The sequence below is a fragment of the Lagopus muta genome, chromosome 5 (genome assembly GCF_023343835.1).
Source record: "Lagopus muta isolate bLagMut1 chromosome 5, bLagMut1 primary, whole genome shotgun sequence".
NCBI lineage: Eukaryota > Metazoa > Chordata > Aves > Galliformes > Phasianidae > Lagopus > Lagopus muta.
Genome location: NC_064437.1, coordinates 37,070,742 through 37,097,642, shown reverse-complemented (window position 1 = coordinate 37,097,642; position 26,901 = coordinate 37,070,742). Strand labels below are relative to the sequence as shown.

Below are 26,901 nucleotides of genomic sequence, written 5' to 3'. Positions count from 1 at the left end.
GCCACTGCTCAGAAGAGAGGGCAAGCAAGCAGGAACATGAAGCTTTTTGCTTTGCATTCACCACAAGCATCACTAAGTGCTAAAGTACTGACAGACTGATCACCCAAATAACATACTTTGAAGAGCTGAACATTTGTTTGCTCCTCCCAGAGCACCCTTAAATGGAACAGCAAAACATTATTGTCTGTATCTCTGAATAGCTATCTAATAAGGACTTATTCAAGTCTTCTTTCTTCCACCGTTCCGCAGATATCATAATGTAACTAATCTAAAATTACTTTATAAAAATACTGTATTGTAATACAATCATTTCTCTCAAGCAGAGCAAGCAGAATTCCAAATGATACAATATCAAACATTAACAGCTGCAAGTATGCTTTTGATTTATATTATACAATCTCAGTTTATTATTGCAGAATAAATGCACAAAAGAGAAAGGCAGATACATTACAGCTATGCTACTTCTGCTTATTTTCTTTCTTTCCTAATTTCTTAGAATTAGAGGTCATATTTTCAAATATGACTAACTTTTTTATCTAAAACATTAGCACTGACATTGTAATTTAGGCATGGTACAGTAAACAAGCATGGTAAATTACCTCATGTTCATACAAAAATGGCATGATCTCTTCATTTCAAGAGATGCCAATATATGATAAAGGAAACTGTCAGGATAATTACAACATTGTACAGTGACAAAGTCACCACATTCACTCCAGATTTCTTCCATGAGCGATGTGCATCACCATCCAATCTACCTTTGGATGCACGTAGGAGGCTTTCACTGCCTCGACAAGGACTTGTGCACTTTAGCAAAGTTTTGTCCTCAATTTGGCAAAGAATTTAAACATACCAACAGTCACTCTAAATTTTGGATTAGACTCAGGTTAAAGGTCTTGCTGTACCAAGGCCCCTTCCTTGCTTTCCTGAAATGCAAAACATCACAATAAATAAATACGACCATTCACTTTTCTCACAAGCTGTTCAGATAATTACTCTAGCACTTTGAGAAATCTGTCAAGAAGAAACAACACACAAAGCTCCACAGGGGAATATTGGAACATACTTCAGATGCTGTATACCACTGGTTTCTGTGATCATAAGGTAAAATCTGAACAAAAGAGGTCTAAAATACCTTCAATCCAGACTTCTCCAGCATTCCAAGCCCTTGCAGCCTTGAATTTACTGTGAAATGATGGAGATGAATCTCACTGCTCCATGATATTGTAATGGCTACAGAGCTCTGCATATGCTTTCTGCCGGCACTGCCCTCACCTCCAGCAGCACTTCCTACACACTCAAAGTTCACTGTGTTGTATACAAATGCTGAGATATTTTAAAAATTTCCCGTTCAAGGCACGCAGCAAGATCATCCATTATTCAACAAAACATTAATCATCTTTTACACCTGGACATATCAGAAAAATATTCTGATTCTGAAATCCATATTCAAGAACTCGTAAGAAACTAATTCAATGGAACCAGCCACTCCTTTTAATTAAAGACTAGCAGACAAGTTTTCAAACTCAGATTGATTTCTATATGGTATAGAATTAAGATCTTTTTGAGAAAAGGAGTAGGGCAACAAACCAGTTTTTTGTTTTGTTCTGTTTTTAAACCAGGGTTAATTCCAATTTATTCTTAATTTCAGACTAGAATCACACATAGATAACTATCCAGAAGACATATACTGCATCCAGGTATTCAACTAAAGCACATCAAAAGAGTTGTGGGGTATGAGTGGTGTTCCATTTTTTCACATCAATGGACATTTCAAGATAGGATGATTCAGTATCAGTTGTCAAGAAACAAAGACCAGTGTTTTAGAAGGAACATAATGCAGGTAACACAAATATGTTAGTAGAACACTTACATTGGCCTAATTCTCCCCATTTATAAACTAATGTCAGAAGTAACATACAATTTCATGAATATAAGAAATTAATACATCATTTCTGTTTAAAGAAAGAAAATCTGAAATGATATTCCAAGCAAGATCCTTAACCACAAAATCTGATCAAGATCATTTGACTTTACTGAATATAAACTTCTGCATGTCAGCTGAGGTTCCAGATGATTCTTTACCACTTACATCTGTTCCTAGAGACTTCCTATCTGCATTAACAAGAATCTTTCAGGAACATACATACATCCAGCCCACAACAATATTGTGGACAACCACATCATAGACTATCTACATCACAAAACTATCAAAGAGAAATCTCCGATGAAGTAATATCTTGCAGATGAATTATTTATAGCTTTTTCTTTTCAACAAGTTTTTATTGGCTTCATTTGGTCATTCTTAACTTATGATTAAAACAAGTGAATGGCAAATGAGTCTTTTTATACCTCCTATAGTATAGTATATAAAATTATTTTAATGTAATGAAACGGTCAACATGATATTCCATTTAATGGAACTGTAGTCCAAAATAAAACCCTGTTTAACTTTACAGAAAGAGATATTTCCAGAGATTTATAAAGGGAAGAACAGAGAAGGAAATTGAATTTTTGCAAATAGGCTTTTAAACATAATTTTCACTCAGCTCTGTACATTAACATACAGAAAGTTAATAATAAAATAAGAACAAATTAATGGTCTTTTTTCCCTTCCGTTCTCCACTGATTTCTTTTCTCTTCCCAATTAAAACATGTTGTACACAGAAACAGACAGTGTTATCAGCAGAAATATGACAAGGTTAATAATCTGGTTTAAAGGAATATAATTTTCCCTTGCAGGCAATTGCTGCTATCAGTTTCCTGTGGAAGAACAGTCAATAATGTCTCCTAATCTCTTACAACAGACAAGGGACAAACATTCTATTACAAACTAAATAAACGAGAGAAACTTTAATTTGACTTGACTATCAGAGCAATACTCCAGTAATTATTACAGCTGTGGCTGGCATATTTGTCTTTTTTCTTCTCCAGTTTTCTTTCAGTTAGATATTGCTTCACTACACTACAATAATTGATGCAAACAAAAGCCAAATTTTAATATATATAAAAAAAAACAATTATTTGCCACTTATCCACTCTTTTCTAACTTCTACTTATTCCCAACTTTGTTCACTCTGTTCAGTCTCCTCCGTATCTTCCCCCACCTTGCTCTCTCATTATTCCCCAAGTTAATTTAGTAGGCTGCTATTCACTTCATATTTAAATAGAATTTCTGTTGTGTCCCTGGATTCAATTAAGATGACTTCTTCAAGTTATATATAAATTGCATATTGCCATGCATAATATGAGCCAACCTCTGCGTCCATCCTTAGAAAGCAAAATATTCAGAGTAGTTACAGCCTATCAAAAAATGACTATGGCTCAAAATCCAAAAACAATGAACATCAAAAAGAAGATATACTTAAAAGACCGCCAGTGTTATTCATTAGCTTTTCACTTCTTCGAGAACTGCATGAGAGTACCAGCACCTAACAGCAAAAGTAATGTTCAAAAACTTGTGGGTTTTTATTTAATCACCATAATGGTGAACAGAAGCTGGCACACTGACATGCAACCAGCAGAACACAGTTCAGCAAAAGAGCCAATATGAGATGGCTTATAGTTCTTCTGCACTCTAATTCAGACTTTTTTCATCTTTACAAAATTTAGTAATCTTCCCTGCTCCAAGGAGCTGCCACAGCAGCTGAGAATTTACGAGGCATATCCAAGATTTCATTTGATTTTGAGGGAAGACTGAAGAACAGGGCATTATTTCTCCATATAGGTCCCTTAAAATCCAGAATAGTTTCCGAGCTACCAGACAATGGATATGTAATTTTATGTAGAAATTGTATTTCAAAATAGCACATGCTTTCTAAAATGTGGAATTTGAGATATATATTAAGGCTTAGGAATACAGAATTCCTATTTTTGAAATAGGGTTTTTTTTTTTTGTTTTTTTTTGTTTTGTTTTTGTTTTTTTTGTTTTTTTTTAAGTAAAGTGAAAAATATCAGAAGACATCCATTGGAGTTCTCCACTTGCAACCTCTATTTAAATGATTGCAAGCCTATTAGATGTCTAACTCTGACCTGACATGAATTAAAACTACCCTTCTATAAATGAGTTATTCAACTGTTAATTACCCTTATACGGAAAAACCTACAAGGAGACTCATAGACTACGTCTATTTCTGAAAATGGAGGAAAAATACACAAACTTAAAACAAAAAAGCAAAAGCCAGAAGAGATTCTGGGCTTGTAGATGTGGTGCGTGGGTTTTTCCTCATTTTACTTAGAAATAACAAGAAAACCCCTAAGAGACATTTCTGACATCAAACAGGATTCTAACCAGACTAAACACTAGCAGAACTATCCAAGTTTTAAAATTGGTCCAAGGAGTAAATGAGATGAAAGTGTTCTGCCTGGTCTTTTAGCACTTGTTGAAAAACATAACACCTTGATTTCAGTGTCTTTGTCCCTAGTATCAAGCCTCAAAGATGCCTCTGTGGTATAGAAACAGTAAGATAAAAGGACATGAAGGCCATCAATTGCAGCTAGTTGAGAGCTTAACAGCACAGATCTTACCTTCAGCTACCTCAACTCTTTTCCACATCAGAGAAAAAACTGAAAAGGTACCAACAATACTCAAACATGCTGGAGAAGCAACAAACCATATAACTCATATAATCTTATCTTCCCACACATAGAAGTGCCAATATTCTGGTCTCCAACATACTAGAATATAGAATAATTATTATGTCTGTGATTCTGATAATATTCATTAAACTACTCTGAAGATTAAGACAAATATACGCACTTACTGATTTAAACTGACCCCATGATGCGCTTTCTCTATCATTAAAATAACAGGTGACAGGAGAACAATGATGACAGAGCATAGATCCCTTAATTTTAACTGCAGACCTTCCAACAGCAAGAACGCCAGTTATTCTTGTGAAATTAAAGCAAAACTCTTTCAAATAATTTCAGTCTTTTCATCTTCTACCCACTAATTTGCAATGCATTTCCTAAGAATGTATTTCTCCACTCTACTGCAGTTCTTGAATAAACCCAAAGTTAGTATCTTGTTTCAAAGATGTCGGACCGTTCTACCTCATACTGGTAAAAAGCTTTTAAACAATCATCAATTCATTGTAACATCTACTGTGCTATTACCACAGAAAAGTGTTACCGTTCAAGAATATTTCCTCTGGATCATAATTATAATAAGAATAGGTTCCTGAGGGCATAATGAAACCAAGTCCTGAAGTTGAAAGACTGTTTAAAACCTTACTGAGGTAGGTGTCTGCTGTTTTATTTAAAAACAAAACAAAACACATCTGAAGTTTATAACATCTGAATGCTTTTATGGTTTTATTTTTTGTTGTTTAGAAGAAAAAAGAACCGCATGCAGTTTAGAATTTCACCAGTCGAGATAATTATTGCGGTATGGCAATTTTCATTCTAAAGGACCCTTAACCTTTTTTGAGATGCATTCATTCTTTTCTGGAGTGAAATGTAACAGCTGTTTCACAATGTCAATAGCTTAAAACATGCTAGATAAACCACTTCCAAGTACACAACGGTAAGATTCAGGGAAGGGGAGAAGTCAAGGGAGTTTTCAGGAGGGTGGATACTAGCAGCTTATATTTATCTCAATAGAAGTCAATTCACTTCATGCTTTAAGTAATGTAGCTAAGAAATTGCTCCAAATACAGAGAAACAACATGACTGAAAATAAACTTCAAGAAGAAACTAGCCAGGCATGAGTGAGCTAGTTTGCACTGCAATATAAGCAATAAGTTAAGCAAAATATGGCCTTATACACATCAAGGAAGCAAAGGCTCGGACAGGAAAGGGACAGAGCAGAAAGGAAAAACACTGTGACTCAGTGTGTGTGTGCGCAGCACAGCAGAGTGAGCTTTCTCCTTGGATCTGGTCTGATATCTTAACAACTCAGCAACCTGGTACTGTCCTCTGGTGCCATCCACCTGCCTGGGCACAGAAGAACCTTGCTGCATTGTGCTTTGACCAGATCCAAACTCGTGTGAACTTGATCTCTTTGGTCACCTTGAAGGCAGCTGTTCTTCCTTGATGTGCTGTCCCCAAACCACACACCCCTTAAGAAAGTTACACAAAGCCAATATGCACTACTGACACTGGTTGGTAGCATTTAGAAAAATAAGGCAGTTTCTGTACGTTCTGTCCCCCCTCACATTGAATTAATAATTTGATTCTGTGATTCTGTGAAAATAGGCACTATTTTCTGAAGGCATGTATTAAAAGCGGTAGAAACTGTCTAGCTTAGAGATGTTCAGGCAGACCACAATCTTCTGTAATTGCAAAGAACTAGATTCTTTTCAGCAAATTAATACAAGACAGTATTAGAATTTCTTCGGGAAGTCATAATTTGATACAGAGCATCTATTGGTATTTCTAGGCATTTTAATTGCACTGGGTCTGGAAGTGCACCTGCAATCAGTGTAACTATACACCTCGTTCTCCATTTTGGCTGTCAGGCAGGAAGTCTGTATTCACTCCATATACAAGGCTGGTTCAGAAAAAGAACCTTTGTATTATGAATTTTGTTCAAACAATTGGACGTAACTGTTTATTGATTTTCTTCAGACATCAGTAAACCACTGACAGTGCCCTCTCCAGGTAAGATAGCTGATAGCTGGTTCACAGCCTGAGGAACTGTGCTTGCACCTTCAAAGCTGCCCTCACTAGCTTTAATGCTACTGCTTGTGCAGAATCACAGTACAGTGCACACAAAGAATTAAATTCACTGGCCACGTAAAGTTATTTCTCCAAAGTTCAGGATATCTGTGCTAACAACCTTCAGCATGCATCCTTTCCAAGTTGTGAACAGCTGTAAATAATACTGTGGAGTTCTATCCCATGTGCTGCAACTAATAGAATCTAACACTTCTTTTAAAAAAAAAAAAACACACAAAGAAAAAACCATTAGATAATCTTCTTGTCACTGCCAATCAACTGACTTTCTTTGATTAACAGAGAATTAAAAAATCCAATCAAAACCATTTCTAAGAGTATGATTTCCTTCAGAGAAAAAATAAAGAACTGCAAAGGTACAAGGTCTTCACATGAAGGCAAAGAGATTGCATTGCTACAGAGACACAGCAGTAGCTGCAGAAAGAAAAACAAAAAAATTCAGCTAGCTAGAAATCAATAATTTAGTCTTTACAAAGAAAAAATATGAGTTTCAGAATTCCATTTCAGACAATCAAAAGAAATCTCAAATGAGAGTAAATTTTAATAAAGTTGGTTTTATCAATTAGAATCAGACACACATCTATGAACAGAAAAGACATGCTTTTCATAATCTTTCAACTGAGGCATATATGTGCCTTGCAATGACAGCCAAATGAAAGGTGTTTAAAACAGTTGCAAAAAGAGGCAGCAGGAAAAGAAAAACAAGAAAAGGCTATGATATGATTTGCGTGCTTAAACAGATCACCTAACATGTGGCACTTTCTACTAACCAAACATCTGCTTGTCCTGGTTGTACTCACCACCTGCCAGTCTCAGCGGAACAAATAATTGCTTATTATCTGTGAATCCAGGGTAACATTTAATTTGGTTCCTCATCTTTTCCACGAAAACAGTAAAAGTTATACATACGTATGTGCATGCATATTTAAATCTCTTCATAGAATTAACCAAAACCCAAAATATTTGAACCAATTAGCAAAAATATTTCTTAGCATTCTGAAAAATGGCAAGAGAAGTTTGCACAGACAACAAATGAACCCTCAACATATGAAAAACTACCATTATTTCAAAAAGAAAAGCATCTGATTTAAATAAAACAAGAAATATTTTGCACTAAACCAGCCTGTAGTTTCACTACATTGAAACTTTTCTTCCCTCCACCTCCTTCTGAACTCTAGGAAACCTATCACCAATTTTTTTGCATTCTGAAAAGCATCTATCAGACGTTCACCAGTGGCTAAGCTAGACAGGAACTTCCAGCACCAGATGCTGGAGAAAGAAATTGGAGCATCACAGATGTCAACATCTTTGTAGCATTCAGCAGCACATGTGAGGCATGCGAGCATTATGTGCATCATCTGAACAAATATGAGCCTGCTCTCCCAGTGTGGTGACCTGAAAAATTCACCCAGCTGTGCTACCTTGGTGGCATGTTGAAGCCCAGCTTCTCTGCTGAGAGAAAGCTTGAGAACTGAGCATCTCCTGTGCTCAAACCAGGTTGGGGGGCTAGTCCAGAGCGAGAGATCAGATGACTGTCTTCAAAATATTATATAAGGAAAATAAGGAAAGACTCTTCCTTATAGCACTATTATTTTACGTCTTAATGCACTATCTGGAAAGCATGCCCATATTTCTAGTTTGTAATCAGCTAAATAAAAAATTTGATATCGGTTGTCAGGTTTATTAAGGATTATTACTCATGAATTCTTTCTGTCTTTCTCACATCCCTACATTTCTATTGGGCATGTTGTTCCTCAAAATCTGACAGCATTAGTCAGCACACCAAAGTAAAATATCAGATCATAATGCTATGTCTTTTTCATCTTCGTATGTGTCCACACAGAGCTCTCAGAATATTGCCACAACAACTGTCTTTTGCTTTCACTTACTACTTTTTTTTTTTTTTTTTTTTTTTTTTTGTAAGTGATGGACAGGAAGAGCAGATTTGCAGATTTGAATATGCCATAAAGGAATTAAGATTCAGTGAAATCTACACACATGTGTATGTGTACATATGAGTTTGTGTATATTATAATCTTTCACACAACTGAAAGACTTACCATGTTGAAGTAATTGGTTTACAGCAATAAACAATAAACAAAAGAATGTCTAAATTAGCAATTCAGCATATTGGAACATAAGAAATCTGAGGCAGCCATGACAAGGCATACTTTAGAATAAATATACTTCAGGAAGTCAATAGAATTAGCCCTGATTTAGATCTCAGCAGACTTGCTGTCAATTAAACCAGTATTTAATTCAATAGACTTTGTCAGCTTGCTTAAGTTACAGGCCAGCTGGAGGTCCTTTTCTTTATTCATCTCATGAACTGTTTTCTGGAATTACTGTAATTAGCTGCTTGGGCTCCTGGTTCACTCCCCCACAGAGGACTGCTCTGCTACCTGGGTTTATGCCCTATTTATTTTGCCAATACATATTATGAGATGCCTACAGGAACTAAAGAAGCTCTGGAATTAAGATGGATCAAACTAACAGTCCAATTTCTATCCAAAATTCTGTTGCTAATGCTCATTCTAGGAAATGGGAAGCAGGGAAAACAATGGAAGATTGGAAGCAATGACAGTGGACAGGATCATGTCTTCACACAGACACACAAATGGCTTCAGGGTTAAGGTGGGTTAATTTCTAAAGGAGAGGATGGATGAAAGAAAGCAATCACTTCCTTTTCTCAATGACCTGTAGCAGCATTAATCTATATAGTGTCTTTCTAGACTGGTCATGCAATACTGACTGAAACAGTGCAGAACTGGAGAAATGATACGTTCTAGAGGGATGCTTCAAAATCAGAATTATAATACCACACTTCAGCAAGAAATTCTGCCTCTACAGAGGCTGCCATTCTGAATATCCAAATTTTGGGAATACTCCTGGTTATTACAAATTCCAAATGGACAGGATTTCTGAAATAATTATAACTAGAGAGACGGTATATGCATCAATGTACGTACTTTATACTATCTACATCTAGAAAGTTAATTTAACTATAGGGAAGGATATTTAATCATTGCTACAGCCTGATTAACCACCATGGAGCAACTGAGCATTACTAATGTGGGTGGGCTGTACTGGGAGAGACAAGAGAAAAAAAGAGGTTGAGGAGATCCTTCCTGGTCAATTACTCCTGTCTTCCCAGGAGACCCAGCCACCTCTTTTACTTTTTGTCGCAAAGCCTTTCCATCGGTGAAAAAATAGACTGACAACTCCAAAATTTACTCAAAACACCTACCATAAATCCCCCTGTACAGGGACAACAGCCAAACTACTGCAGGTCTTTATAGTGCATTTTGCTTAATAACTATGAGAACTGAAAAAGATCACCAGGTAGGCAATAGTAGCAGCACACAGCTCACCTCTGGACTGTAGTAAATGGTCAATAAATGCATTATACTCTTCTCAACTGAAGCCAGAGGATAACATATAAGTGCAACTTACATATTTCAAGCAAGGAATCTTGTTTCCTGTTTTTCTTAGAGTAAAAGAATATAAGAACATTTATAAATTTCCAATGACATTTTAAACTAACTGGTATTAAAAACAATATATAGAATAAGCAGAAATTGCAACACATTGTTTCTCAAATAAAAAGCTATTAAAAAACATCAGAAGTCTAAAATTAATGCAAATAGGAAACAAGAGAATGCTGCTTTATGCCAGGCAATGCCAATGAGCTTCAGTTTAATGTGCTTCACATAGGTCAGAAAGAAAAGAACGTACAATCTCATTCCCTCTGCTAGGAGATACCCTGTCCAACTAGAAAGCTTCCCTTAAGATGATGGTTATTGATTTTCCCAAGTAGAGTCTCCCTGTGGTAGAGACAAAGGTTTTAGCAGTGACCCCTCCAACTCTTCGCAGATGAATCAGTTATCAGACAGTAGTTATTCTCACATCCTCATCAGATTTTCCAATATCAAACTGTTACGCTCTGCAAATCTATCTCAATGATTACACCAAATCAGCAATGGGGAAACTAAATGATTTGCTAGAATGCTGAGAGTCCCTGCCATCTTGTCTGGCTCAGTAATGTACTACCTTGATGCACAAAGGAGGTTGACCTACTTGCTAAAATTGAGCTCTAGCAGTAGGGCACGGTCTCTTTTGGGACTCTTAAAAATCATAGATTAATTTCACTATAGAATTCACTAAGTGCAATAATTGTTCTAAAGGCACTTCCATTCAATCCCTTAAATGTTTGATTAAATCTGAAAAATACCTCTTTAGTTTAATCCTTATAAAATCAGAGTCTCACTGAAAGTTGAATATATTAACAAAAGGCAATCCAACCCATATTTTCCTTTCATATTTCTTCTTTATGAGCCATGATAAATGACTACTTTGCCCTGTCTCTTGGGAATGAAAGAAATGGAGAAATATCATGGTATATGGATTATTAAAAAGCCTCAAACAGGAGTCATCTTGGATAAAGTGTTATGAAGGTGGTAAGTCATGGCTGACATACCATAATTATAATACACAGCAGACTTGTAATCCCACCCACAGGCAAAATCGACAGCAAGGCATCACATAAATAATAAAAACACGTGAAAACTTCTCACTTTCTTCCTTAGAGGTTTACCAGTAGGCATTACTTTTTCCTTATTGTTTTATTAAATCAAACCAGTTAAAATAACATACTTATAGATCTTGTAACACCTCAGACTTTTCACCAACCCTCCATCATGATTCAAAACAGAAACAGAAAAAAAACCAATACTGATTTGAATTCTGGTTTGTCTAGTTTGTCTGGTTTGTGGAATAGACAGAATATGTTTAATTTTTCACTTCACTGTATGACTGTGTGGTATGCTCTATTAAAAGGCTGTGGTTGGGCAGCAGAGAAAGGTGGCCAACCATTTTTTTCATAGCCAGATTGCACATGGGATCACACCAAGTAGCATGGAGAAACGGGAGATCGTGGCTTCCCCAGAGGCAGATGACTTTTCTCCACAGACAGATGCTTCTAGCATGTGGGATGCAACATACAGTTAAGGGCCTCCTAGCAGGGGATGAAAGTGGAGGATGTGCAACAGAAGGAGAATCAAACCTAGAGAGATGAAACACTGAGAAAAGATTTATCTAGGTATGTAGAGAAAACGGGACATCCTCTTTTAACTATAAAAGCCAATGACAAATCCTGTAATGAAAGAAGCAGATACAGTGGGCATACCCTAGATTCAGATTCACCCTTTTATTTTAAGCTAGCTCACCCAGCAAATCTGTGTTTTCTGCTTCACTGGTTACTGTGTTCTCTATCTGTACTCAATTAAAGAAGCTCTAGAATGTCCTTCTGGTAAGCCTATAAAGAAAAAGTTCTCTAAACACTAAGAAACTAATCAGAATTAATGAAAAATAATAACAAAAGCTTGGTGCACTTCCTACATGCACACAAAGTAAATATTTTATGCTCTTTTGCCCTTGTTTGGCCCAGTAAAAGCATGGACTAGCAATGCTAGTTCCTCTTCAAAATTTCTAGTGAAACTGCTCCGCAATATCACTGTACAAACTCAGAAAACCTCCCAAAAAATGCCTCAAACCCAATTATTTTAAAACTTAGGAGAGAACAGAAAAAAAAGCAAATGCAACATCAGGTTCAACTCCACAAGGGAGCTGCTCCTTTATCAACCCCTCAGGTTGCTTTAATCATTGGTTTGAACAAGGAGCAGCAGTGCCTGTTATACCTATCCTGCAAATATCTGAAGCCCCAAATGTTAACAAACAGATGGTAGGAGTTTCAATACCGAACGTTCTCAAAATTTACTTTTCCACAACATTTTTCTGACAGTATAGGAAAACTACAATAGCAGTTTTCTGAACATGTAGATGGCTTATGTGTTATATATCTAACTATACGTGCAACTTTTTGGTATAATAAAACCATAGGCCCCAGGTGTTACTGAAACATATGTAGCTACGCTGGCCTTGTAGATTGGTGTTGAATGGGGTCTTGAATGAGAGTACAGAAAACGAGAGAAGGCTCAGTTTAGATTCAGTACAGTTCAGACAGCAGACTTGCAAAGAATATCCTAACTTATGCTTACTGTTTTATCAATTTTATGGCTGAATAAATTGCATATTTGAGAAAATTATATTTGGTGCTAGCACTTCTTGAACTGAAATGTTCTCATATTAAATATTATCCATGCTTTTAGCAGCAGCTCAACTAACTACTGTATCAACTAATAAAACTTTAAGAATCTGAAACCTTAAGACAAACAACACAGGGAGAAACAGTGGGTCAACCTGCTGAAACCAGATTCACTTGTCAGGTCAGTAAGACCATCAGACTGTTAGTTAACTGCATACAACAAAAACTGTCATAATCAGTTTCACCACAGACATACTACCCCAGAACACAGCACACACAGGAGACAAGAATTGCCTCACCATTTGTTATCAAAGTTTTCTGACAGCAGCAGAAGCAGCAGGACCAGACAAGAAAGCAAAGAAACTTCAGAGTTGGAACAAACGCAAGCACCTGTCCTGAAGCAAAGCAGTAGGAAGGGACCTTCTGGTGGTATTCTGACTGAGAGGATCACTGCTATAACTAAACAAATCCTTTTTCTTCTTGTTGCTATATTCAGGGAAGCTGATCTTGGCAACTCAATTTTAAGCAAATAACTTATGTCAGAAGCAACTACTATTATTCACTTTCTTTTCTTGAAACAAAAACAAACAAGCCTGTATCTGGCTACCTACTTGGCTTGGTAATGAACAGTATAGCATATTTCTTCAACTCCTCCACTATAACAGACTGTGGAGTCTTTCCCAATATATCTGCTTTATAATGTAGCCCAATACCTGAGGGTTCTTCAAATCTCACCATTAAACACACAGAACTTCACAGCTTGTCTTTCAAATAAAAGATATTGTCGTCATTGAAGTAGATGCTTATAGGCTAGAGCTGTTTGAATACATTAAAGAAGTGCTGTTTCAAACAGATTTACTTCATTCTTTTGAAGAAGAATTAAATGATAATAGACAGCATACTTCAACTAGAGATCTCTAAGCACAATACAAAAAATTAATAATGAATATGGAAAGAGAGCTGCATCACTCTGTTCTTTGTGGCATCTTAAATTCATAGATGGAATACTGTACTGGTATTGTGCATGCTTTATTCTTTGTAATACACTATTTATAAAAACTTGATGTGCTTTCAGCATGCAGTCAGTTTTTTGCAACTATTCCTAAGACAATTTTGACTGTAAAGGTGATTTGGCCTGTGCAGATACCAGGCTTTAGATCTATACGACATTTCTGTTTGGTCTATGCTGTACTAACAGCTTTCTGAGTCAGCCCTGCCTTCATGAAATAACAGTTGTGTTTGTGAGATCTCTGCCAACAAAGTGCAGCCCTTTTTTGTGACTCTCATTATGATACATCATTTCAGATCCAGACATCATTTCACTTGTTAACAATCTTTTATGCTCAACTTGACCTGGAATCCAGCCATCTAAGAAAATCACCTTTATCCAATTTTTCCATACTGACAACAACATTTTTCAGTTAAAATAGAGAGTGACTTCCTAGGTCACACAGAGTGATCCCCCTGTGAGATTCCATCTCTAGAAATTGTTCCCAATAATCTCCATCAACAGTAGATTTTGGTGAGTTTGGTATTCAATACATTTCAACCCAGGCCATTCTATGATTCTGTGATTCTATTTTAGCCTGCAATAACACAGAACTGACTTTTTAAAATACTGTCAATATTTTTATTATTACTGTCCTCTGCTCATATATTTTCTTTCATGCTGGCAATCAACTAAAATATATGTACACATTACTTAAATATATTGTGGTGTAAACATTTAACATTAAAATGTTTCCTGTTCATGATCATATGGCAGAGGAGTTCTATAAATACTTCTGTACATCAGTCACTTAATGTATTAAAAATGCAGACATACAATAATCTGACCATAATCTCATAGGCTGATACACAGGCATCATGCTCAGAAAGAATCTTCCATTCTGAGAATTACTATCAACATTTGATAATGTCACCATTCCAGTAAAAAAAAGTCTCAGAATAGAAAACAAGTTTTATTGTGCTTGCTTATTTTACCCAAGTATTCGTTTATTCATTATTCATACATTCAAGGGGTAATGTAGTTCTAGAGCAGGCGTATTTCAGAATTCTTTCTTTGACAGAAGTTCACACTGCATACAGATTGTGCTTTTTTTTTTTTAAATATCTGCTAGACTGAGCATTTCAATAGTCATTTGAAAACAGAAAGTCCTGCATTTAGAGGTATTTGTGCCAGGAACTGAAACACTGACAGACAATCTCTGCCAAATATTGTTATTCAAGTGAATTAGCCAATTTGTACAAAGAGGTTCAATCAGAATTCCAATGCCCTTTTGCACATATCTTTTCAAAAGACTATTGAGGAATTAATTTGAATTAAAAATTGAGGAATTAAGGTTGTTATTATTATTTTTAATATAATGAAACTAAGGAACTGAGCTAAATCAAGTCGGATAGTTTGTGGCACAATGTGACCTACAAATTCTTCATGCCCCACATCTCAGCTGACCAATATGAAATTCTGCCATTAAACTTGGCTTTTGATAATGTGAGCAGCAAGTATTTACTAGCATTCAGTAATATACTTCAATACAAATTGTCAGAAGCAAAGATAAAAGAGAAAATGTTTAAACTTCTGTTTCTGTTGTTTATTTTAATAGAGCTAAACAAAAAGGCTTGAAAATATCACTTTTCTTATCAAATCTGATTTTGTGCCACAACCAAATAGCTCAACTGCTTACAATCAATTGTCCACCTTTAGACATACTGAATATATCATAACAATTTATGGATGGAGACTTCATAGAATTTGATAATTACTGCTGAAATAGTAGATTCCTCCATCCAGCTGTAGTTGCAGCTTACCAAATAATATGAAGCAACAGTAATGATTAGTAGAACTAAACACACTTCAAACACTACCAAAAGGAAACTGTTGTATGGTTGCCATCAACATGCAGTTCTTGCAACTGTCCCTGACACTGAAATCAGGCTAAAAATGAAGAGCTACAAGGTCTAGTTTATATGTTCATGAAAGCCAAAATGACATCAATTTGATTTGTTAGTTAAAATAATTGAGCACATACTCTGGTGCTGACAGTATCTCTCAGAGATTTTGCTGAGATACTATGCTAAAAAGCAGATCTGACACCTTACAGCAAATTCTTCTCATACTGGTGTGATTTTTAAACTTAATGATTAGATAAATATATTTCTTAGAGTGGGAAATAAAGACAGTCAGACTGTCATTTATTTCTGGCGCACGTGGTTGTTGTCTTAGTTCCACACTGATGCAGTGCAAGAAGGAATAGCAAGTAATTTCCCACTTTAGAATTTGTGAAGTTGTTTTCCATTATTTCCTATTTTCTTTCTTCATGTCTCACCAAACTCTGACCTGCTTCCATGTGGAAATAACTGCACAAGGCACACATGAGAACAAAATTCTATGTGAACTCATCTATTGAAAGGGGTTTTCTCTTCATCTCCCTCTGAATACTCTCCTAAGATCCACAACTAAATTACAGGAGCTTTGATGAAAACTCCATAATTAGAGATGTAATTATTTTGTACAAGGTTGATTTTAATCCTCTTAATGCCTAACTTTTGTGCAATGTTTGTGCATGTGAAAAAAAGAAGAGAGAATGTTCAACTCAAGATTCATTAGGATATGTTAAATACAGGCAGTCATGCTTATGGGGTATAGAAGATTCAGCACTGTCATCACTGTGGGTATCCTGTCTCTTCCTCACAACTAAGATGTGGCTGCTTTTTGTAATCTAGCCTCAAGATTCATGCTGTGAAAATGTCATATAAACAGTCAAACAATGTTCCAATGGAGATTACCAGCAAGATCTTATGCTTAAAGGAATTCCAAACAAATCTGCAACACATCCCTTTTACTGAGGGTTGACAGTGGTCTATTTGCAAATATTTCCAGTGTATTTTGTGTTTGCAAATACAAGTCACAGTTTACACAAAGCATGGGTCCCGCAGGCAATATTTTCCCAAACATAAATAAAATGAAATAAAGAAATGTTTTTTAAATGTGTCACATATTTGCAACAAAAAGCATTTCCAAACTCACTTACCTTTCTTTTTTTTTTTTCCCCAGTTATTGAGTAGAATAATTCAGCTATAGTTTTACAATGAAAGCATACAGAACATAAAATATTTCAATTGCCAAAACAAAGAACTCATTTACAGAACTTGGGCAAACAGGGACTCTACTTCATTTTAGAATAGAAACACTCAGGTTCTTCATATTTCTTCTATTGTACTCCTCTACGTTCAGCTGTATTTTTCTCCATGAATAATTCAACCTATGGAATTTGCAAGAAATACATTCACCTTTTCTTCTCACATTCATCTTGAAAAGAAAAGTACAACTGAGAACGAAGGAGGTTTCTTATTTTGAAGAAAATATTCTATATTTATCTTTGGTTTGACACAATATATTTATAGGAAAAACCTTAATAATCTTTTTTCCAAATTATTCTATCATAATACGTAATCCACTCAAGCAGAAAGAAGAAATTAAACCAAATGTAAACATGCAAGAATTGCATTCTACCCATAATAAGACTTTTACCCCTTTCCTTTGCCAACAAAGGGTCTTTAGAGATCACAAGTAGCCAAGGCTCCAGTCCTATTTCTCAGCTGTAAGACACTTTGCCAACACATACCAAATTGAATTAGTATACTCAAGTGCATGTTTACAAAGTGCTCCGCAGTGGACAAGCATCTGTTTTAAGTCTAAAGTAAGGAAATTTAGTTAGGCATTTTTCAATATGAGTAAAACTGATTCAATTACAGTTGTAAGCACCTAAGATAAAATTCTCTTCAGTATGTAACTTTTTACTGACATGATGCAACTTGGCAACATTCTTACAGATGAAAGCACTTAATATTGCCGATTCCTAAAAATGCTGTTCTTTTTTGCAGTGAGCAAGAAGCATAGGGTTTCTCATCATGATAGATCTCATCTAAACGTAACAATTAGAGCATTTTATCAGACTGCAAAAATGGAGTTTCAGCAACTTCAGAATATATCACAAATGAGTAACTTCTCCAATCTTCCTCAGAGGTACTGTACGAAACACATATGACTGTTTCAGAAGCAGATGGTCTTTCAAGAAAATCTATTTTAAAAAGAATGAAAACATGTCAACTGACATAAATAACCAATGGTAAATGTTATTGTTCTGAACAGAATTTTTCCTGTGAAATAGAGTGTGTGTGTAAACCATTAATTCTGCCATCATTCCAGCCAGCTTGGGGAAGAACTGCAGTCTGCTCTAAACATATATATATATTTATATTGATATATTTATATGATCCCTGTCATAAAATATCCTGAACAAGAACACGATTTCTCACTTACGTAGGCTCTTCCTGCCAGGGATGAAGATGAACACAATCTCAAAGCTCCTTATAAGTATTATCTGAATAAGCCTACAAGGGCAGCTATGGGTTATTACATTCTCTGTATATGTGGACAAATTAGACAAGGAAGTTTATATCTCAAGAGATCACTGGGAGTTAGTAAGCTGCTATGAATACCACCCTGAAGCCTTGACTCCCTTATTTTTTCTCTCACAGATGGATAATTAAGCTATTATATTGTGGAAAATTCATCTAAGAGCAGAAATATAGGAATTATGAACCTGCACAGATGTTCAGAAAGTTACAGAAAGGTTCTCATTAATAACACTTAATAATACAGATGATGAGCAGAAAGGAAATTAACATAGTCGTGACCTCTTTTCCCACTTCACATCTCTTGTACTGTGATAGCAAAGTTTACCACTGACAATTACAAACCAGCTCTGAAAGGATGTTCTCCCTATGCTTAGGAATATACAATTTTAATAATATGATTCATTCAATTTCTTGATGTTAGCGGTTAAATATCTTCATTATAATCCTTTTCTATCAGAGTTAAAACATTCCACAAAGCACTAAGTACCCTCAACTCCATGCTACAGCTGGGAACAGTGAGTCAATGAAGCAAAACAACTTAATGACTAACTTCAGCCACTGCCTGTGCTGGAAATGAACCAAAGGAAGCTTAAGATAAAAGATATAAAAATGTAAATAAACTTTATCCATCCATGTCCCCTGTGGCACTAAGGATCTTTTCAAACATAGACGATTGAATGTAGGTAAAAATAAATGAATGAATAAAGGGCAAAAAAATAAAAATTCAAATGAGAGAAGAGAGAGAAACGTTGATAAACTCTACATTCAGAGGAAGAGTGTGTGACGGTGAGTATTCCAGCAATTATAGGAATAAGGGCTGATGCTGGACTTGATGCATACAGTCTAACATGGGGAGCAGACATGAGAAGTGAAATGAAAATAAAGTGTCTATCAGCTGCCAATTAAAATCTCAAAGGGCTTTGAACTTAACAGGCTAATGCAACTGCTCCACAGGCTTCACCTGAACAGTTTACACCACTTTTTTCTTTTATTCCTCTCCTCCAAGTTATGCTTGTTTTCCATTAACTGATTCTTTCACTCCAGTATCATTGAATTTAAAATATTAGTGTGGCATATTAAAATTCCATAATTAATCTTTTCACTTGATTGCGTTATTCCATTATGTTTTATACTTTTTACAGTCTCTGTATCTCCTAGATTTTTAGGCTTTTTTTTTAGTATACAAATGCTTGGGTTGCTACTTTGCAGGTGTTTACATAGACTAGGAACATAAATCATACAACAATCATCAAGTAGTAGGTACTTAAATCTTTTCAGTTTCTTTGACAATCTTAATCTCCAACCTTCATATGTCCTGACTGGTCAACACATGCTGCTCTCTTTTTCTAAGCATGAATATGCCATGCTTTCTCAAACTCCATACGCACACAGTGAATAGAAGGCAATCACCCCAACCTTCTGAAAAGCAAGGTGGTAGATTTAAGGGATTGCTCCCATTCTTTTGTATTGAAACCAAAGATACTAGAGCTTTTTCTGAAGCTTTCCTACCATTAAGGTCTGCCTAAACAATCTAAAAGAGAATACACAAAAAGTAAATGGAAGTCACGATCAGCCTTTGCCACAGAAATACAATGCTACAGCTCTGGAAGAAAGGAAAATATATACTGAGACAGGAAATACATATATTTACTTGCACTCATAATTCAATCACACCTGTGAGGAATGAAGAACAATCACGGTTGCAAAAAGAAGAGATCTCAGGGAAACTGCTGACAATCAACCTGCCTTTGCAAAAAAGTCCTTTAAATTCCCACGGGATTTGGGTTACCCTCATCAACATGCTCCTAGGACTCTTCTAAAGGAAATGACTACTGAGAGACTCTCTAACGAATGTTGAGTCTTATGGTACCTTAGCTTTTGACTGGATTCATTCTAAGCCTCAACACTGAGTACGCCTTTGCTCCACACTGTCACAGATCCTAAGTATAAAGGCTTTTTTAGGATAAAGGCAGGAATGAACAGGTACAGAAAATTTCCATGTAGAGATAAGGAAAACCATGCAGAAAAGAATCTGTATTTTCATGAAGAAGTGTCCCTCCACAGCTAAATCCACAGAAAGGCTGATATGGAAACAACTGACAATAAATCAGAATTGATCTCTCACTCAAATAATATAAAGAGCGACTTTTGAAGCTTTTAAAAATACTTCTGAGATATAACGTATTTTTGCTGCAATAATAAAAAGTCAGGCTGTCAAAATAATTGAATACTACTAGTTCCATGGCAGTTTTGCTCTGACAAATATCTTCCACTCGAAGTTCTATATACTGCTGGACATGTGTTCTTGCATATTGCCGAATTTTTGCTCTCAGTCTCTGCCCCTTTCTTGCTCTCTCTCTTTTCTACCCATTTAGGATTATACTCCCTTTCATTTCTGAGAATATGTTCTGCATTTGACATCCAAAGAGTAAAGCTTTTCTATATTAATCATCTAATTAGCAAATTAGGTATCAAAGTGATCAGTATTACTGATCAGTCATTTTAGTTATCTTCCAACTTAGTCTTTTTTTTTTTTTTTTAACCATTTCTTTGCCTTGAGGTCTCTTTTTACTGCTATATTACTCCACACATCTGGATTACACCCCATCATGGTCACTGTGCTCCACATATTGAAGTTGGACCTTCTATATGTTCATGAAACGCACATTTAGAAAAAAGTAATAATGTGTACTAACACATCCCAGTTTTCATTTGAGGCCTCAAACATTCTGCATGACAATCATGCCAATTTTGCTGTGTTTTGATTTCATTTTCAAAATGATTATGTGATTTATACAAAGTCATTTGGGAAGTGTATATCAAAATGGAACTGAACAAGTTGACCCATGCCCCGAACATGAGATGTCTGCTGAGGATAACACGGCACTGACAGGAGACTCATTTTTCCATAGTGGCAGTTAGAGAAACACAGCAGAATACTCCCAAATAATCTCAAACACAATTGGATTCTAATTTTATGTACTCATCCATAAACTCATGTATGTACTGCTTATAAAGCTGAATTTCTTCCTAGGCCTCCTATGCCAATTCTGGTTTATTAAAACAGCAACACTATTTCCAAAACAATCTTAATTTTTCATCATTCAGCTAGGACTCAGACCCATCTGCAGTAAAAAACTTCTAGAAATTAAGTACAGTGGACTGAAGAATAGCCTTTTCTGGTCATGACAATACAGGAGGGTACATAGCCAATTTGAAGTCTTCTGAGACATTTTCTGGCAACGGATGGTTTTCAATTATATTTGCTTTATGCAGTTCAAATGTTTTTATTTTTCCTTCTTTGGAAATCCCAACAGATATGCAGCTTTTGGCTGCATGTCCAGAATAATCATGCCAAAGTAGACTCTGAATCTCAGGTTGAGCTATTTAAGACGATAATGTAAACACAAGTTCTTTACTTTTTTTTTTTCATTTAGGCTGGTATAATTCAGATGCATCAAAATAAAACACATAGATGAACGGTCAAATGAAGAAAATAATCATAAACATTAATTCTGTATGGAATTTGCCCTTTTCAAGTCTGCTCAACACAGGGATGATTGACAATATGTAGTACAAGCCTTTAAACCAGGTGACCAGTAAAGGGACAGTTTATAGATTGTGTTCCAATCAAAACCTAACTGTTCAATTCAGAGTTTTAATTATTTTTTTTCCCTCTGCATAAACAAGTTCTTGGTAGCCTTTTCAGTCCAAGACATTTTATGTTAGTGACCATATGAACCATTCTATCATCTAATCCTAGTTGGTCCTTGTTCCATTAGCTACCACCAATAGCTTATCCTTTACTTTGTACAACATCAGCTGTTTCTCAAATTATCTTCTCTAGAAGTTTCTACTTTACTTATCTCATATTCTTAAGGCAGTTATACCTTACACCTTTCTATGTTTCGATAATTTATAATTACAGTTAGCTTCCTTAGTAAAATAAGTGTCAGTTATACCAATGGTATATTAATTAAAAATAAAATATATGAATTGTAGTCTTAACTATTATGTTCATAGTGCTGTTATGGTACTGTATCATCACTATATATGTGAAAACAACTTGCAGGACTCTTCCCTACTAGAATAAAGTTAACTTTCAACACTTAAGCATGTGAGAAATTTGAAAATATTTCTTTTATGGTAAATTTCTTCTGTGGTATAGTGGTAACTCAGTCTCAGAAAATAATTTATCCTGTATAACAGAATTTATATTATTTAGAGGAAAACAAAAGAGAAAAGCTTATCTTTACCCTCCGGACATCTTTGCCAAATGTTTCACTGTAGCTAGTGCCCAGTATTTCAAATTGAACATAGGGGTTGGCGCCATCTTCTCTGAACTCCATAACACCAGTAAGCCCAGTTATATGGCCCTAAGGAGACAATTTTCAAAAATTTTACAATAGAACAAATTTGCCTTTACAAACACTCATTTTTTATTAAAGATAAAGAGAAATCCATTCTGAAAATGTTTACAGCAAACTTAAATGTAGTGATTACACGTTCTTCAACAGTTCAAATACGTTTTTGAGGAAATGGTTCCAACACTAACATATCCACTGTAAATTGTATTAGGAAGTCATCAGATCTTTATCTTCACAGAAATAGACCCTAGAAAACAGGACTGTGGTGGAACACGAGACAACTGTCCTTTCAGTGTAACTGAAAGCAGTCAGTTGAGTGCTGGAGTTGAATTCAAAGGTATGAACTCCAAGTCCAGAAGAAAATGTAATACTTGCTGTGCTTACAGGAGAGGTGTAAAGAAAAGATGAAATTTGAAGAACTTTTAAAACCTCCCTGTAAAAGTATGACTAAATTTGTTTTGCATTTCCAGCAAATGCAAATTGAGATGAAACTAAATTCCAAGTTAATTTAGTAATAAAATATCACATTTCTTAAGAATGACAGAGCATTACACAGCACTAGAGCAAAAACATTTTGTCAATATACATGGGCTACTTTGAAAGTAATGCCAGCTATTTTATTATGTGGGCCCATGATGTCACAGGTGCCTGTAGGTGGCATGGCAGAGGAGGCTGAACTTTCCCGCCAAACTTCCATTACATTTTGTTGGCATGCGACAGATGGCAGCAGAGGAGCAGTCTGGAAGAACAGCGGATGACATGGAAGTGCATATGAAGCAAAGAGGTGAAAATGAACTCTTCCATGTGGAAAAAATCACGCCCATTGACACTCATTGATACTTGCTGAATTTTAAGGAGACCAAGCAGTGGATGTGAACAGAGAGATGTAGTGGGTGGTGGTACATTCTAGCAGTGGCAACAGCAGGTCACCTCTGCTGGTGCAGATTTCTTCAAGCATGGTATGCAGGCTTTTGTTCCTCACTAGCAAAAAAATGCATAGCTAATGATGGTGACTATGTTGAGAAAGACCATTTTATAGCTGAGAATTTGCTCTATCAAATAGTGTTATTGCACTTTGTATCTGTTGTAATTTCTATGGAAACAAGCAGGAGGCGTTACTTTCAGAGCAACCACTGCTTTATATAAACAGGTTGCTTTTACAAATACATGCTAACATTGTTAAAGTATGAGTACTTTTTCAACTAGTATTTGTGATCAAATATCTTTTGTATAAGAGGTTATCGTGGATCTGTAAAATCACAGTACTGTTCATATTTGATTAATTCAACATACTGCAGGACAGTTTAAACAACTAAATCACACTGCATTAGCTCTGGGCTACACCACAAAAAAGATATTTAACAATGCTCAACTAACTTATGCAGCTAGTTGAGCAGCAGTAATTGGAACCTAAAACTTAAACCTTGTTGATTGGCCCCTCGAGCTCCTTAAGCTTTCTTGACAAAAGGATTACAACAAATGAACACATCTATTGGACTACTTCTAATCACATGACCTCCAGAAGAGGTAGCTATGATAGCAACAGACACAGAACACATATCACTGGAGTAATGCTGCAGTGTGTGTAATTTGTTTGCAGTAAATCATTTGCTTTATTAACAGCAGATCATTCATTGTAGTTGTAAATCACTTACTTCTAATAAAAGTTAAACAGAGGTCAAAAGCCTCTTCAAAAGCTAAGGAGAACTGAAACAACTCAATCTTGCAGACAATTGTGGTTTGTCTATTCTCACCTTCTTAATAGTCTCAAGCATGGATCGTCCTCCATTCCAAGGCTTGGTGGATTTCCTCATGCAATTCAGACTTGCCATGCTGTGCCATTTCCTGTCCTCCAGTTTTCTGTGGAAAGCATTGGCTAGCATGAGCACACTGTCATACAGGTACAGGTTGGAAACCTGCAAACAATAATAACAATGAGCCTCTTTGTTTATTTATGCTTCTTTCCAAAGAAACTGTAAAAACAAGAAAACAAATTTTAAAAAAAAAAAAAAAGAACAGAAGCAAACAACAAAAAAAGACGATATGTAAAAACCAAAAGCTAAGCACATTTGAGATGTTCATCAGCTAAGGAAATTCAAACACCAGTGTTTGCTCCCACCTTCTTCCTTCCAGCTTAGTAATAGTCCTTTTCTGGCCAATGGATTCTGATGCATTGCCTTACTGGCACATTACCTACAGTACCGCAGTGAAGATAAAAAAGATCGTACCCCAAATATAAAGTCAAGCTACAGAAAGAGTACAGCTGTCTATCAGTAAAAGTCAAGGACTGCTACCCTGTCAGTCATTTCAGCAAGAAGAAAAAGATGGAACAGAATTAAGCTCTTAGTCTTGTTCATTTGAGTAATCTTGGTAATTTCTAGCAGAGCAAAATACAATATAATGTATCTACTCAGCACACAGGGAGAAGAAATGGCCATATTATTTTGGTCTCATCATCTCTCTCCACCAAATAAAAATGAGACTGGTCATTGTTCTACTTTCTTGGGAGATATTTATGTCAGCCTTCTTGTCCTCCTTATGAGAGATAACAGCAGTAATTGATGACAAAGGCTCTAATAAGAACTGCACGCTAGTGGCATTCAGATGTTGCTTTTTCAAAGTTTTTTTCCAAACCAAGACATAGCCTCTGATACAAAATCAATGGTGACATGTGGCAAGTATCTACTTCAAGTGGTAAAATTAGTGGTAAAACTTTAGCAGTGGCAGTTACCTAGAAGTAATTTGAAAAAAAATAATTAGATACTCTCTACATTCATCTTAATTCCTCTTCAAACCTACGCACAGACTCAGGAGTCTTATTTACTCTTTACTAAACTCAAATGAGCAGTTAGCATGAGGTGCCAGATCCATTATTTAATTATTAATTACACTAAAAGAACATTCACTGAGCTGAGAGCTTTAGACATGGTGACTTACTTATCACTCGGATTTCTGTAACCCACCACAGAAGGTGGTGCCTAGAGATCAGTAAAAGGCTACATGTGGAATTTAATGCAATGACATAATTCCTATGAAATGTCACTCATCTGTAAAGCTTAAACATATAATGCTGTTGCAACACTGTCTACAACAAACTTCTAATACCTTCAGATCTTAAGGTCAAGAAATAAAATGTTCCATATTCCATAACCTGTTGTTCAACATAAATTGAAAGCCTAGTCATTTTGAAAAGTTTTCTGGTGTATGTTAATCTGATCAAAATATGCAAAAATATATATGTAAACAAATATGTAAATTTCTAAACAAATATGTAAAAACATATGTAAACAAAAATTACTCAGTTAAAATAGGAAGATAACAAAACACTAAATACTAAGGAAACTCCCATATTTAAGTGACTAAACACAAGCAAGGATCTTAATTCAAACCCTAATAAATACTATCTCTGAGATGTCTCCCATTTGGTGTTGTCATTTTTAGTGTAATCTTCTTTCTCTTCTTTTCCTTCCAGAATTGACTTTATCTTCTTACGCTTTTCCTTTTAGAAGAGTTTCCAAAGCAGCTACTTTCCACACTTCCTCTTTTTAAGGAAAGTATGAACCTAAAGAGTTAATAAGATTCCCAAATTCCCAGCAACTAAGTTTTGTTTTTGTTAAGTATCTTCTGCTCAACTGCATTTGCATTGTTCAGCAGATATTTTCCAAACAGCTTTCAATTAAAGCAACCATGCAAATCCTTATTATTCAACAACACTTTTCCTCTTCTAGTCTCCACAAAAAATAAAGTAAAATTTAAGAACTGCTAAGCAGTACAGTTTACATGTACAAACTGCGAAAGAAAAATGAAATTATGAAATTTCTTACATGCCACAAGATACAGATCCTCTCCACTCCTCATTATGTTTGTTTTTACATCTACATTTTTAACTGAGACCTCATTGCCATGTTGTACTGGAGCAGCCACAGAGCAGAAATGCTTTGTATTGTCTTACTTTGGCACTTTTTCACGTCTGGAGAAATGCAACCTCATTCCCAAATCCAGTTTGCTTGGTTTGGTAGTAGAAAACTCTAGGGTAACATAAGGTGACTTGGCACAATGCGTTCCTTCCCTTCTTATGACATAGTTCTCCACATATAATGCACTGAAAGCTTGAGAGTAATTACACTGACTGTCTTAGCCTACATAAACCTTGCATACAACTCAAAGACTACATGATGTACAAAAAAAAAAAAAAAAAAAAAAAAAAACCCAGCAAAAAAACAATCAGTCACCTGTTTACCAGCCTAAACAAAAAGTTCTAGCTTGTTCCATAATGGATTTTGTATCACAATTGTTTCATTATTTTTCTTTGGAAGAAAAAAGGATATA

General features: G+C 35.6%; 1 protein-coding gene across 2 annotated transcripts in view; it reads right to left on the bottom strand.

The window, feature by feature from the left end:
- GRID1 (glutamate ionotropic receptor delta type subunit 1) overlaps positions 1-26,901 on the bottom strand; it is a 602,942-nt gene that overhangs the window by 163,565 nt on the left and 412,476 nt on the right. For both annotated transcript variants that reach the window (XM_048944232.1, XM_048944231.1), the window contains exons 7-8: positions 24,327-24,488; positions 22,462-22,581 (exon numbers count right to left, since the gene is read on the bottom strand). In XM_048944232.1, coding sequence (XP_048800189.1) covers positions 22,462-22,581; positions 24,327-24,488 — 282 coding nt within the window. The remainder of the gene's footprint in view (positions 1-22,461; positions 22,582-24,326; positions 24,489-26,901) is intronic.